Source organism: Triticum aestivum, chromosome 1B, assembly GCF_018294505.1.
Source record: "Triticum aestivum cultivar Chinese Spring chromosome 1B, IWGSC CS RefSeq v2.1, whole genome shotgun sequence".
Taxonomy (NCBI): Eukaryota; Viridiplantae; Streptophyta; class Magnoliopsida; order Poales; family Poaceae; genus Triticum; species Triticum aestivum.
In genome coordinates this window covers 584,931,191-584,947,298 of record NC_057795.1, presented here as the reverse complement: position 1 = coordinate 584,947,298, position 16,108 = coordinate 584,931,191, and the positions used below count along the sequence as shown (strand labels likewise).

The 16,108-nt window shown below is 46.0% G+C and overlaps 1 protein-coding gene across 2 annotated transcripts; it reads left to right on the top strand.

Moving 5' to 3' along the window:
* Positions 1-3,187: 3,187 nt before the first annotated feature.
* LOC123096168 (acetylserotonin O-methyltransferase 1) lies at positions 3,188-4,655 on the top strand. Of its 2 annotated transcripts, XM_044517814.1 has the most exons (3): positions 3,194-3,353; positions 3,453-3,985; positions 4,181-4,655. In XM_044517814.1, the coding sequence occupies exons 1-3, from the start codon at positions 3,209-3,211 to the stop codon at positions 4,478-4,480; spliced, it is 978 nt and encodes a 325-aa protein (XP_044373749.1). In that variant the 5' UTR covers positions 3,194-3,208; the 3' UTR covers positions 4,481-4,655. The 2 variants fall into 2 exon arrangements, with proteins under 2 accessions (XP_044373742.1, XP_044373749.1); XM_044517807.1 differs by having other exon boundaries at positions 3,188-3,985.
* The last annotated feature ends 11,453 nt before the right edge of the window (positions 4,656-16,108 follow it).

Here is a 16,108-nt window from a genome sequence, read left to right as displayed (position 1 = left end):
TCTTACGTAAATTATGTACATGCTGACTTGGCCTGATTTGATAGGCAGATCAAAATTTGGATGCAGACCAGACCATCAAACGAGCTATTTTTACACCACGCCAGTATGGTTGATAGAGTGTGCTATATGCTATCAAACGCCTCCTAAAATGACTATTTTTTGAAGTAAATAGCATAAAACTACTACTTTATAGGCTAGGGTTCAAGAAAACTACCGATTTTTAATTTTTCTCAGATAACTACCAAATGGATGGTCGGCTGTTTCAAAAAACCCCAAATGCACGTGGTTTAAAAATTAAACTTGTTTATGATAGGCCGAGCCCGCACCTAAACGACCCGTCTCTTTGACTGTGTGTTTGACCGTTAACTAGCATGTGGGGCCCACATGTCAGTGTCTCTTTCATCAATTTTGTATAGAATAACCCCTTCAAATATTTTTAAAAAGCAATCGGGTCCCTATAATAATATTTAAAAAGCAATCGGGTCCTTGGAGTCACTGTGGTCGCGCTGCCACGGCGCTCCGCCTAGGGTCAGCACTGCGTCGCATGGGGTCACCGCCGCGCGGCCATGGCGCCGCATGGGCTCTCCGCCGCGCCGCCATGGCGATCCGCCTGGTGTAGTCGCGCCGCGTCGCCATGGTACTCCGCCTGGTGTCGCCCCGTCGAGCCGCCATTGGTCGCCTCCGCGCCACCATGGTACTCCGCCTGGTGTCGTCGCGCCGCGCCGCCATGGTACTCCGCCTGGTGTCGCCCCGTCGAGCCGCCATTGGTCGCCGCCGCGCCACCATGGTACTCCGCCTGGTGTCTCCGCGTCGCGCCACCATGGTACTCTGCCTGGTGTTGCCCTGTCGTGCCGCCATGGGTCGCCGCATCTTCGGTAGGCACCACCAGCATGTGGCGGTCGCTGGCCCGGCGGTGGGCGTAGAGAGGTTCGGTGAGAAGGAGGTGGGCGGGAGGAATGATCGGGGTTGAGCCCCAGTGATCGTCGGCGATGGGTGGGCTGGCGGCAGAGGGAGCAGTTCCCCCTCGATCTGGTCCTCGTCCTCCACCTTTCGCCCGGGGGGCTTTTTAACAAATCTCTTTTATTATTTGCTCCATGGCTGACATGTGGCCCCAGATCTCAGTTAACGGTCAAACAACCAGTCAAACAAATGGTTTGTTTAGGGGTGGACCCGACCTGTCAGAAACCGGATCAATTCTAGATAGCACGGTCTTTAGGGTTTTTTGAAACAACCGACCACCCATTTGATAGTTATCTGAGGAAAATTAAAAATCAGTAGTTTTTTGAAATCCTAGCCTGTAAAGTAGTAGTTTTATGTTATTTACTCTTATTTTTTGGACCTGTTTAAGTGCAGTCTCTGTGCAATCTGTTTGAAGTGGGTACGAGCAACCAAACGCTCCCGCGGCAATCGCGCTAGTCGCCCACCCCACTCGTGTTCCGTCTTCCGTCTTCGGTTCGACGCCTCCGACCGTGAGAACCGTCCAACGCGATGCCAGCCAACTCGCCGGGGCGGTGGGTTTTGGCTGTTACCTCGTCACACCCAGGCTATGGCACGTCGGAAGGCCGCATAACGTGGCAACCTGAGTGGGCTGAGGTTGCTTGCTCATCGGCTGCATGCACCGTTCAGCGTTCGTGCGTCGTGGGTCTGTTCGTGTCTACCACCTGTCCCGTCTGGCTCCGGCACGTGGAGATTTTCTCGGTAAGCGCATGTTTCTATTTTTTTTTGTTTTTTAACACAGTACAAACGCAGACGTTCACACGTACGCGCGTACAGTTATTCATATGAACGCACACACGCACACTCTACCCCTATGAGCATCTCCCTGAGACCGCACCAGCATAGCGCATCGCCGAAAATTTTGAAATAAATTTAGAAATCTTCTTTACTGCTTTCGACGGCATGCTTACGTACATAAATGAACGTAAGATCACCTACTATCACAAGTCTGAATAGCGCCTTGCTTTAGTGCTTGTAGTGGTCGCTAGGTGGTCTACGAACCTGAATGTAATTTTTATTATTTCTGATGTTCGTTGTATTGCATTGATTGAAGATGAATAGCTTGGAAGTTTTCTCAAAAAAAAAGTCTGAATAACTGTTCTGATTTATTATTTCAATCCGTGGACATTTACCATAATACTCCATCCGTTCTCAAATATATGTCTTTTTAGAGATCCTAATATGGACTACATACAAAGCAAAATGAGTGAATCTACACTCTAAAATACGTCTATATTCATCCGTATGTAGTCCATATTCAAATCTCTAAAGGAGTTATATTTAGAGATAGGGGGAGTATTTTCTTTGAGGGAGATGCTTTCTTTTAGGAAGAATCGAAACACAGAAATAGAAAAAACCATTGGAATTAAGAACCAAACAGAGTCTTAATTGTTTTTTCTCTAGTCCCAACTAGAAAGTCCCTAGTCCCTAAAAAGTCCCTTCCTGTTTGTTTTTAGGGACTAAAAAGTCTCTAGTCCCTCTCTAGAGGTTATTAAATGACCATGTTACCCCTAGTATACAGAAAAATAACAACCAAACAACACCATGGGACGGCGGGGCAACGGGTGTAGGGAGGGTCATTGTTGGAAAAGTCCCAAAAAGTACAAAAAAGACTCTCCTTGAGAGTCTTCTTCATTTAGTTCGAAAAAGCAACTTTTAGTCCCTAGTAGTCCCTCCTATTTGGTTAAAAAGTCTCTAAAAAAGATTTTTTCTAGTCCCTACACTAAAAAGTTTCTGGAAACAAACACCTCCTAAGATGTCGTGTTTCCTAGCCCCTTCGAGGACACCCGATAAAATTGGAACGGTATATAGCGTTGGGATGGCCGTGCACGCATGAGGATGACTAGGCGTTTAAGATGTCGTGTATCATGAATTTCTACTTAACTAAAATCACAGAAAAATTGCAAAACTGTCGTTTGGATTTCACTCTGGAAAAATTTAGAAATTGTTGGTAGAAACAAAAGAAAACACGAGGAACTTCAGGAACGTAGTAGGACAGCAATTCCTTTGATCCAAACGGCACTAATTAAAAGTTAATATATAGAAATCCTATCCATCAAAATTCTGATGCTTTTCCTTTTTTTCCAAACAAGGCCCAAATAACTAATTACTCATGGCCGTACTTTGCAATGGTTAGTTTTTGGATATAAATAGACCAGCCAACATGACACCATTCCACCCACACATTCAAGGAAAAACAAACTCAACATAAATGGCACCTACTCAAGACGAGCATAGCTCTCAAGAGTTGCTTCAGACTCAAGTTCATCTTTGGCACCATGCATTGGGATTTGTCAAGTCCATGGCACTCAAGTGTGCGATGGAGCTGCAAATCCCTAACACCATCCAACACCATGGTGGGTCTTTGACCCCTTCTGAGTTGGCCATGAAGATTGGACTCCATTCGTCTAAGCTTCCCCGCTTACTACGATTCATGCGTGTGCTCACCGTCTCAGGTATCTTTGTTGTTCATGAAGTAGCCTCCCCAGACAAAGAGGTTACTTATGGGCTTACCCCAACCACACGCCTTCTCGCTAGTGATGAAGTTAAATCAAGCATATTTCCTATTCTGTCTTTGATGCTTGGTACAACTGCCATTACCCCTTTTCTTGGCATGCATTCATGGTTCCTAGATGAGCATTCCATGTCCCTGTTCAAAAAGGTTCACGTTGACATTTGGGAGATGACTGACCAGGACAATACTTACAACCAGCAAATCAATAACGCAATGGTTTCTGATAGTAATTTTCTCATGGATATCATCTTGAAGGAGTGTGGTGATGTATTTCTTGGCATAAACTCACTTGTTGACGTCGCTGGAGGGCACGGTGGAGCTGCGAGAGCAATTGCAAAGGCGTTCCCGCAGATGAAATGCACCGTGTTGGATCTCCCTCATGTGGTTGCAGAAGCCCCTAGTGATGCCTATGTGTCATTTATTTCTGGCGATAGGTTTAAGTACATTCCACCATCAGATGTTGTTTTCCTGAAGGTAAACTCTCCATATTTTTTCCCCTTTGCACACATCACATCCTCATTTGACAATATGCTTTCATAACTCATAAAGTCGTATATTTAGCCACTTATATATACTAATTGAACAGCTAAAATTCTTGTAACAAAACTCTACAGTTTCAAATAATATAGGGACTAATGGTAACTTTTTTTTGGCTGCTGTGCATCTTAGTGGGTTTTTCATGATTGGGGTGATGAAGACTGTGTCAAGCTGTTAAAAAATTGCAAGGCAGCTATCCCTCCCAAAGATGCTGGTGGAAAGGTGATAATCGTTGATATGGTAGTTGGATCTGGGCCAAATGACATTGTAGCAAGAGAGACACAGGTTTTGTATGATCTCTTTATCATGTCTATTGAGGGCATTGAGCGGGAGGAACTTGAGTGGAAGAAGATATTCATGGAAGCTGGGTTCGGCGACTACAAAATTATATCAGTGCTGGGAGTTAGGTCTGTTATTGAGCTCTACCCTTGAACGCTCCATGAAAAGTTACGTGGTAAATCGGTATTGTATGTTAATAAACTAGCATGATCAACATGTGTGCTTTCTATTTTGTATGCCTTTGTGCAAGTGTGCTGAATAATGTACTACCTTATTGTACTTTTGTGAGGTGTGAGCGCTGTGATAAATGAAATTAGCTCTCGTACTACATAAGGAATGTGTGTAAAAGGTTATGTATGGACTACCACCTGCAGCAGGTATATATTTTATTTATGGGAATTGAGATAACGTAAACTGATATTAAGATGTTATGCCCTTGTTTCAGTGCTCACTCTTGTTTTCAGCGTCAGTACCTTCGTGAATCGATGTATGCATGTGTAAGTTGTGTAGATTACTGTGTATTATGCACGCTTGAAAGTCCAGTGTGACCTCATATTTTTTCTTCCATGGATGCAGTGGCGGAGCAACATGGGGGCCAACCTGGGCCATGGCACCCCCAAGCTTACAAGAAAACAGGTAGATACTGTTGGGGAACGTTGCATAAAATAAAATTTTTCCTACGTTCACCAAGATCAATCTATGAGTTCATCTAGCAATGAGAGAGGGGAGTGCATCTACATACCTTTGTAGACCGCGAGCGGAAGCGTTCAAGAGAACAGGGTTGAGGGAGTCGTACTCGTCGTGATCCAAATCACCGGAGATCCTAGCGTCGAACGGACGGCACCTCCGCGTTCAACACACGTACGGTCAGCGTAACGTCTCCTCCTTCTTGATCCAGCAAGGGGGAAGGAAAGGTTGATGAAAATCCAGCAGCACGACGGCGTGGTGGTGGATGCAGCAGGGTTCCGGCAGGGCTTCGCCAAGCGTTTGCGGGAGGAGGAGGTGTAGCAAGGGGGGAGGGAGGCGCCAGGTGTCAGGGTGCGGCTGCCCTCCCACCCCTCCTCTTTATATAGGGACCCCGGGGGGGGGGGGCGCCGGCCCTAGGAGATGGGATCTCCTGGGGGGGGGGCGGCCAAGGGGGAGACTTGCCCCCCAAGGCAAGTGGAGGCGCCCCCTCCCCTAGGGTTCCCAACCCTAGGCGCAGAGGGGGGCCTGGGGGGGGGGGCGCACCATCCCACCAGGGGCTGGTTCCCCTCCCACTTCAGCCCATGGGGCCCTCCGGGATGGGTGGCCCCACCCGATGGACCCCCGGGACCCTTCCGGTGGTCCCGGTACAATACCGATGAACCCCGATACTTTCCCCATGGCCGAAACTCGACTTCCCATATATAATTCTTTACCTCCGGACCATTCCGGAACTCCTCGTGACGTCCGGGATCTCATCCGGGACTCCGAACAACTTTCGGTTTGCTGCATACCAATATCTTTACAACCCTAGCGTCACCGGACCTTAAGTGTGTAGACCCTACGGGTTCGGGAGACATGCAGACATGACCGAGACTGCTCTCCGGTCAATAACCAATAGCGGGATCTGGATACCCATGTTGGCTCCCACATACTCCTCGATGATCTCATGGGATGAACCACGATGTCGAGGATTCAAGCAACCCCGTATACAATTCCCTTTGTCAATCGGTACGTTACTTGCCCGAGATTCGATTGTCGGTATCCCAATACCTCGTTCAATCTCGTTACCGGCAAGTCACTTTACTCGTATCGTAATGCATGATCCCGTGACCAGACACTTGGTCACTTTGATCTCATTATGATGATGCATTACCGAGTGGGCCCAGAGATACCTCTCCGTCATACGGAGTGACAAATCCCAGTCTCGATCCGTGTCAACCCAACAGACACTTTCGGAGATACCTGTAATGCACGTTTATAGTCACCCAGTTACGTTGTGACGTTTGGTACACCCAAAGCACTCCTACGGTATCCGGGAGTTACACGATCTCATGGTCTAAGGAAAAGATACTTGACATTGGAAAAGCTCTAGCAAAACGAACTACACGATCTTGTGCTATGCTTAGGATTGGGTCTTGTCCATCACATCATTCTCCTAATGATGTGATCCCGTTATCTATGACATCTAATGTCCATAGTCAGGAAACCATGACTATCTGTTGATCAACGAGCTAGTCAACTAGAGGCTTACTAGGGACATATTGTGGTCTATGTATTCACACGTGTATTACGATTTCCGGATAATACAATTATAGCATGAATAAAAGAAAATTATCATGAACAAGGAAATATAATAATAATCCTTTTATTATTGCCTCTAGGGCATATTTCCAACAGTCTCCCTCTTGCACTAGAGTCAATAATCTAGTTACATTGTGATGAATCGAACACCCATAGAGTTCTGGTGTTGATCATGTTTTGCTCGCGGAAGAGGTTTAGTCAATGATCTGCGACATTCAGATCCGTATGTACTTTGCAAATATCTATGTCTCCATCTTCAACATTTTCACGGATGGAGTTGAAACGACGCTTGATGTGCCTGGTCTTCTTGTGAAACCTGGGCTCCTTGGCAAGGGCAATAGCTCCAGTGTTGTCACAGAAGAGAGTGATTGGCCCCGATGCATTGGGTATGACTCCTAGGTCGGTGATGAACTCCTTCATCCATATTGCTTCATGCGCTACCTCCGAGGCTGCCATGTACTCCGCTTCACATGTAGATCCCGCCACGACGCTCTGCTTGCAACTGCACCAGCTTACTGCTTCACGATTCAACATATACACGTATCCGGTTTGTGACTTAGAGTCATCCAGATCTGTGTCGAAGCCAGCATCGATGTAACCCTTTACGACGAGCTCTTCGTCACCTCCATAGACGAGAAATATGTCCTTTGTCCTTTTCAGGTACTTAAGGATATTCTTGACCGCTGTCCAGTATTCCTTGCTAGGATTACTTTGGTACCTTCCTACCAAACTTACGGCAAGGTTTGCATCAGGTCTAGTACACAGCATGTCATACATGATAGATCCTATGGCTGAGGCATAGGAGATGACACTCATCTCTTCTTTATCTTTTGCCGTGGTCGGGCATTGAGCCGAGCTCAATCTCACACCTTGCAATACAGGCAAGAACCCTTTCTTGGACTGGTCCATTTTGAACTTCTTCAATATCTTATCAAGGTATGTGCTTTGTGAAAGACCTATGAGGCGTCTTGATCTATCCCTATAGATCTTGATGCCTAATATGTAAGCAGCTTCTCCTAGGTCCTTCATTGAAAAACACTTATTCAAGTAGGCCTTAATGATGTCCAAAAGTTCTATATCATTTCCCATCAAAAGTATGTCATCTACATATAATATGAGAAATGCTACAGAGCTCCCACTCACTTTCTTGTAAACGCAGGCTTCTTCATAAGTCTGCATAAACCCAAATGCTTTGATCATCTCATCAAAGCGAATGTTCCAACTCCGAGATGCTTGCACCAGCCCATAAATGGATCGCTGGAGCTTGCATACCTTGTTAGCATTCTTAGGATCGACAAAACCCTCCGGCTGCATCATATACAATTCTTCCTTAAGATAGCCGTTAAGGAATGCCGTTTTGACGTCCATCTGCCATATCTCATAATCATAGTATGCGGCAATTGTTAACATGATTCGGACGGACTTCAGCTTTGCTACAGGAGAGAAAGTCTCATCGTAGTCAACCCCTTGAGCTTGCCGATAACCCTTAGCGACAAGTCGAGCTTTATAGATGGTAATGTTACCATCCGCGTCCGTCTTCTTCTTAAAGATCCATTTGTTTTCTATTGCTCGCCGATCATCGGGCAAGTCTGTCAAAGTCCATACTTTGTTTTCATACATGGATTCTATCTTGGATTGCATGGCTTCAAGCCATTTGTTGGAATCTGGGCCCACCATCGCTTCTTCATAGTTCGAAGGTTCACCGTTGTCTAACAACATGATTTCCAGGACAGGGTTGCCATACCACTCTGGTGTGGAACGTGTCCTTGTGGACCTATGAAGTTCAGTAGCAACTTGATCCAAAGTACCTTGATCATCATCATTAATTTCCTCTCCAGTCGGTGTAGGCACCACAGGAACATTTTCCTGAGCTGCACTACTTTCCGGTTCAAGAGGTAGTACTTCATCGAGTTCTACTTTCCTCCCACTTACTTCTTTCGAGAGAAACTCTTTTTCCAGAAAGGATCTGTTCTTGGCAACAAAGATCTTGCCCTCGGATCTTAAGTAGAAGGTATACCCAATGGTTACCTTAGGGTATCCTATGAAGACGCATTTTTCCGACTTGGGTTCGAGCTTTTCAGGTTGAAGTTTCTTGACATAAGCATCGCATCCCCAAACTTTTAGAAACGACAACTTAGGTTTCTTCCCAAACCATAATTCATATGGTGTCGTCTCAAAGGATTTAGACGGAGCCCTATTTAAAGTGAATGTAGCTGTCTCTAGAGTGTATCCCCAAAATGATAGCGGTAAATCGGTAAGAGACATCATAGATCGCACCATATCCAATAGAGTGCGACTACGACATTTGGACACACCGTTACGCTGAGGTGTTCCAGGCGGCGTGAGTTGTGAAACGATTCCATATTTCCTTAAGTGCGTACCAAATTCGTGACTTAAATATTCTCCTCCACGATCTGATCGTAAGAATTTTATCTTTCGGTCACGTTGATTCTCTACCTCATTTTGAAATTCCTTGAACTTTTCAAAGGTCTCAGACTTGTGTTTCATCAAGTAGACATACCCATATCTACTCAAGTCATCAGTGAGAGTGAGAACATAACGATATCCTCCGTGAGCCTCAATGCTCATTGGACCGCACACATCGGTATGTATGATTTCCAATAAGTTGGTTGCTCGCTCCATTGTTCCGGAGAACGGAGTCTTGGTCATTTTGCCCATAAGGCATGGTTCGCATGTGTCAAATGATTCATAATCGAGAGACTCTAAAAGTCCATCAGCATGGAGCTTGTTCATGCGCTTGACACCAATGTGACCAAGGTGGCAGTGTCACAAGTATGTGGGACTATCGTTATCAACTTTACATCTTTTGGTATTCACACTATGAATATGTGTAATATTACGTTCAAGATTCATTAAGAATAAACCATTGACCATCGGGGCATGACCATAAAACATATCTCTCATATAAATAGAACAACCATTATTCTCGGATTTAAATGAGTAGCCATCTCGTATTAAACGAGATCCAGATACAATGTTCATGCTCAAACTTGGCACTAAATAACAATTATTGAGGTTTAAAACTAATCCCGTGGGTAAATGTAGAGGCAGCGTGCCAACGGCAATCACATCGACCTTGGAACCATTCCCGACGCGCATCATCACCTCGTCCTTCGCCAGTCTCCACTTATTCCGCAGCTCCTGCTGTGAGTTACAAATATGAGCAACGGCACCGGTATCAAATACCCAGGAGTTACTACGAGTACTGGTAAGGTACACATCAATTACATGTATATCACATATACCTTTAGTATGGCCGGCCTTCTTGTCTGCTAAGTATTTGGGGCAGTTCCGCTTCCAGTGACCCTTCCCTTTGCAATAAAAGCACTCAGTCTCAAGCTTGGGTCCATTCTTTGACTTCTTCCCGGCAACTGGCTTACCGGGTGCAGCAACATCCTTGCCGTCCTTCTTGAAGTTCTTCTTACCCTTGCCCTTCTTGAACTTGGTGGTTTTATTGACCATCAACACTTGATGTTCTTTCTTGATTTCTACCTCTGCCGACTTCAGCATTGAAAATACTTCAGGAATAGTTTTCACCATCCCCTGCATATTGTAGTTCATCACAAAGATCTTGTAGCTCGGTGGGAGCGACTGAAGGATTCTGTCAATGACCGCCTCGTCCGGGAGGTTAATGTCCAGCTGGGACAGGCGGTTGTGCAACCCAGACATTTTGAGTATGTGCTCACTAACAGAACTATTTTCCTCCATCTTACAACTATAAAACTTGTCGGAGACTTCATATCTCTCGACCCGGGCGTGAGCTTGGAAAACCATTTTTAGCTCCTCGAACATCTCATATGCTCTGTTATGCTCAAAACGCTTTTGGAGCCCCGGTTCTAAGCTGTAAAGCATGCCGCATTGAACGAGGGAGTAATCATCAGCACGTGACTGCCAAGCATTCATAACGTCTTGGTTCTCTGGGATGGGTGCTTCACCTAGCGGTCCTTCTAGGACATATGCTTTCTTGGCAGCTATGAGAATGATCCTCAGGTTCCGGACCCAGTTCGTATAGTTGCTGCCATCATCTTTCAGCTTGGTTTTCTCTAGGAACACGTTGAAGTTCATGTTGACATGAGCGTTGGCCATTTGATCTACAAGACATATTTTGCAAAGATTTTAGACTAAGTTCATGATAATTAAGTTCATCTAATCAAATTATTTAATGAACTCCCACTCAGATTTGACATCCCTCTAGTCATCTAAGTGTTACATGATCCGAGTCGACTAGGCCGTGTCCGATCATCATGTGAGACGGACTAGTCATCATCGGTGAACATCTCCATGTTGATCGTATCTTCCATACGACTCATGTTCGACCTTTCGGTCTCTGTGTTCCGAGGCCATGTCTGTACATGCTAGGCTCGTCAAGTTAACCAAAGTGTTTTGCATGTGTAAAACTGTCTTACACCCGTTTTATGTGAATGTAGGAATCTATCACACCCGATCATCACGTGGTGCTTCGAAACGACGAACTTTAGCAATGGCGCACAGTTAGGGAGAACACTTTCTTGAAATTATTATAAGGGATCATCTTATTTACTACCGTCGTTCTAAGTAAAATGCATAAACATAACAAACATCACATGCAATTATATAGTAGTGACATGATATGGCCAATATCATATAGCTCCTTTGATCTCCATCTTCGGGGCTCCATGATCATCTTCGTCACTGGCATGACACCATGATCTCCATCATCATGATCTCCATCATCGTGTCTCCATGAAGTTGCTCGCCAACTATTATGTCTACTACTATGGCTAACGGTTTAGCAATAAAGTAAAGTAATTACATGGCGTTGAATCATTGACACGCAGGTCATACAATAATTAAGACAACTCCTATGGCTCCTGCCGGTTGTCATACTCATCGACATGCAAGTTGTGATTCCTATTACAAGAACATGATCTCATACATCACAATATATCATTCATCATTCATCTCAACTTTTGGCCATATCACATCACAAAGCATTTGCTGCAAAAACAAGTTAGACGTCCTCTAATTGTTGTTGCATCTTTTACGTGGCTGCAATAGGGTTCTAGCAAGAACGTTTTCTTACCTACGATAAAGCCACAACATGATTTGTCAACTTCTATTTACCCTTCATAAGGACCCTTTTCATCGAATCCGCTCCAACTAAAGTGGGAGAGACAGACACCCGCTAGCCACCTTATGCATGTAGTGCATGTCAGTCGGTGGAACCTGTCTCACGTAAGCGTACGTGTAAGGTCGGTCCGGGCCGCTTCATCCCACAATACCGCTGAAGCAAAATAATACTAGTAGTGGCAAGAACGTTGACAACATCTACGCCCACAACAGATTTGTGTTCTACTCGTGCAATAGAGAACTATGCATAGACCTGGCTCATGATGCCACTGTTGGGGAACGTTGCATAAAATAAAAAATTTCCTACGTTCACCAAGACCAATCTATGAGTTCATCTAGCAAAGAGAGGGGAGTGCATCTACATACCCTTGTAGATCACGAGCGGAAGCGTTCAAGAGAACGGGGTTGAGGGAGTCGTACTCGTCGTGATCCAAATCACCGGAGATCCTAGCGCAGAACGGACGGCACCTCCGCGTTCAACACACATACGGTCAGCGTAACGTCTCCTCCTTCTTGATCCAGCAAGGGGGAAGGAGAGGTTGATGAAGATCCAGCATCCCGACAGCGTGGTGGTGGATGCAGCAGGGTTCCGGCAGGGCTTCGCCAAGTGTTTGCGGGAGGAGGAGGTGTAGCAAGGGGGGAGGGAGGCGCCAGGTGTCAGGGTGCGGCTGCCCTCCCTCCCTCTTTAAATAGGGACCCCAGGGGGGCGCCGGCCCTAGGAGATGGGATCTCCTAGGGGGGCGGCGGCCAAGGGGGAGACTTGCCCCCCAAGGCAAGTGGAGGCGCCCCCTCCCCTAGGGTTCCCAACCCTAGGCGCAGAGGGGGGCCCAGGGGGGGCGCGCCAGCCCACCAGGGGCTGGTTCCCCTCCCACTTCAGCCCATGGGGCCCTCCGGGATGGGTGGCCCCACCCGGTGGACCCCCGGAACCCTTCCGGTGGTCCCGGTACAATACCGATGAACCTTGAAACTTTCCCGATGGCCGAAACTCGACTTCCCATATATAATTCTTTACCTCCGGACCATTCCGGAGCTCCTCATGACGTCCGGGATCTCATCCGGGACTCCGAACAACTTTCGGTTTGCCGCATACTAATATCTTTACAACCCTAGCATCACCGAACCTTAAGTGTGTAGACCCTACGGGTTCGGGAGACATGCAGACATGACCGAGACTGCTCTCCGGTCAATAACCAACAACGAGATCTGGATACCCATGTTGGCTCCCACATGCTCCTCGATGATCTCATCGGATGAACCACGATGTCGAGGATTCAAGCAACCCCGTATACAATTCCCTTTGTCAATCGGTACGTTACTTGCCCGAGATTCGATCGTCGGTATCCCAATACCTCGTTTAATCTCGTTACCGGCAAGTCACTTTACTCGTACCGTAATGCATGATCCCGTGACCAGACACTTGGTCACTTTGATCTCATTATGATGATGCATTACCGAGTGGGCCCAGAGATACCTCTCCATCATACGGAGTGACAAATCCCAGTCTCGATCCATGTCAACCCAATAGACACTTTCAGAGATACCTGTAGTGCACCTTTATAGTCACCCAGTTACGTTGTGACGTTTGGTACACCCAAAGCACTCCTACGGTATCCGGGAGTTACACGATCTCATGGTCTAAGGAAAAGATACTTGATATTGGAAAAGCTGTAGCAAAACAAACTACACGATCTTGTGCCATGCTTAGGATTGGGTCTTGTCCATCACATCATTCTCCTAATGATGTGATTCCGTTATCAATGACATCCAATGTCCATAGTCAGGAAACCATGACTATCTGTTGATCAACGAGCTAGTCAACTAGAGGCTTACTAGGGATATATTGTGGTCTATGTATTCACACGTGTATTACGATTTCCGGATAATACAATTATAACATGAATAAAAGACAATTATCATGAATAAGGAAATATAATAATAATCCTTTTATTATTGCCTCTAGGGCATATTTCCAACAGATACTCCTTTGTGTTAGGCATATTTTCCATTAAAAATCAGCTAAAATAGTTATGTTTGCCCCCCATTTAGCCCATGGCCGCCCCCGCCATAATTTTGGCTCAAGCTCCGCCACTGCATGGATGATCACTCATTCGACTATGACTGAACTGAAATATGAATCTGTCTGTACTTCCCCAAAAGAAATTCATGTACCGTTGTCTTCAAATGTTGTTATCCATTATTCCGTCTGACGCAATCCGGAGTTTTAGTTAAAATGGGACTGAACGCACAACCATTTTTGAGTTCCTCTCACTGTTTTGTAAGTTTACACGTACACTATTCATGTATCAATTGTGAAGTACTTGCACTAAGCTGGGCATACTTTTGGTAAGCTGGATATATTTTTGTGTCGACAAGGTTTGGCATCCGCGCCAGTCTCTCTGGCCCCAACACTTGCTCCTGGATATCAATCTGATCTTGCGCCGGAGATCATAAGAACTGAGGGACTAGCAGTGTCGGCGCTGCCTCTTCAGGTGCTCGGAAACCCTATTCATACCCAAGTCGTGTTGAAAATATTAGCACCTTTTCAATTAGACTAATCCACGAGTAAACAGTAAACATGGCAAATACGGTATGCATCTCATACCGATTCCTAAGCATACTAGCACGTACAAAACATAGAAGCAAACCATCCATGAGCAGCACATATACGGATAGCACAAGCACGAGTAAATAAGGGATGAACAGATCATACCCTCCGGTTGGCCAGCCCAACGCGGCGGCGGCGGCAGCAGCCTCGGCTTCGTCAGTGGCCTCCTTCTTGGCGGCGGCATCATCGGCCATGGTGTTGATGCAGGGGAAGTAGTGGAAGCAGAGGCTGATGGAGCTAGTGACGGATCGGGAGCAGTCGCGCCGAGACGCTCCCCAAAAACCTTATTGCCGTTTTCCCGGGCAGGATCTCGAACAACAGGGTTCCGGAGGCACCTGCTCTCCCGACTAACCGTGCACGCGGTCGTCGGGATGGGATCGCCGGAAGCAGCACAGAGCAAGGAACAGTAGATGACGGCTAGATTACGCGAGAGGGAGTGAGCCATCAAGGGAGTCGACGCTCATTCCCGCAACCCGCGGCGCGCGCACCCGCATCGTGGCGTGGTGTGGCGTGGCGAGGTGAGGCGAGGCGTGGCGCGGCGGGCGGCGGAGGAGGAGGAGCGTGCGTGTAGCACTCCTCTTCCCAAGCTCTCAATGGCAAGTGGTAGAGCAGCCCATATAATGGGGTCTCAACTCTCCTCAACTAGCAAGGTGGGACTAAACTTCCCACCACCTGCCATACCATACATGGGCCTCAAGATTAACTAGGAATCATTGTTCATATGGGCCTAAAGCCCATCCATGATTCAACAATCCCCCACCAGATCTCGAGGCACATAAGTTTGTCAACTATTCCAAACAATGTTTGATATATCAGAAATTTCAGTGGAGACTGTTAAGTTGAACTTCCACCTAGAGCAACAAGAGTAGACTTCTTCACAACTGAACAATGGACTATGCCTTGAATCGTCAGTTTCACGTGTAGAAGTTTCGCCTATTGTCAGCTGATACGTGGAGCTTATTAGTCATACTCTGTACCTTCTCATGAGCTTCCTAGAGATCACCCAATCTCATAGACTGTGGCCAGCGGTCGGGCTCACATAGGTGTGTTCCTCCAAAGAATGCTTTGTAGGTTAGCATCTTGCTTACACAAGCTTTGGAACACATTAAGACAAAAGTCAGCCTGCCTTACAGAATTGAGAGTAGTAATACATCTCCAACGGAGTGGGTTTATTAAGGATACTCAACTCAGTTAACCGCTGGATTGTTTTCCTAGGTCCTAATTCACAGGATGTCCGATCACATAGGTTGGGTTACCCCATGGCAACTTATGTGGGTCTCATACCCATCTCTCTCGATGCATTTTCTATCACAATCCGTGATAGCCCTTTCGTAAAAGGGTCTGCCCGATTCTTAGCCGTCTAGATATAATCCAACGCTATTACTTCGGAGTTTCTTGATTTTCTCACAGATTTCAATCTTCATCTTATGTGCTTTGTGGATTTCATGTTGTCCTTTGAACTCTTAGCCTTGGCAATCACCGTTTGATTGTCGTAGTCAATGTTGAGGATATCGCTTATCGTTATCATCTCAGTCAGCTAGGGATTAGAGATTACTCGAAAATTGGCCGATTAATCGATTTTATGAGTCAACTATTAATCGGATATTTTTTGCAAATCTCAGGTTCCCAACACTAAAATACACAATATTCAACACCAAAACAATATTTGACAGAAGTGTTATCTTGATTTCTAGCCATTGAATCCTCGTATAATGACAAACAAAATAGGACAATAGTACATATTCCATAAAAAGGTCCACAAAACATAAAGAAACATA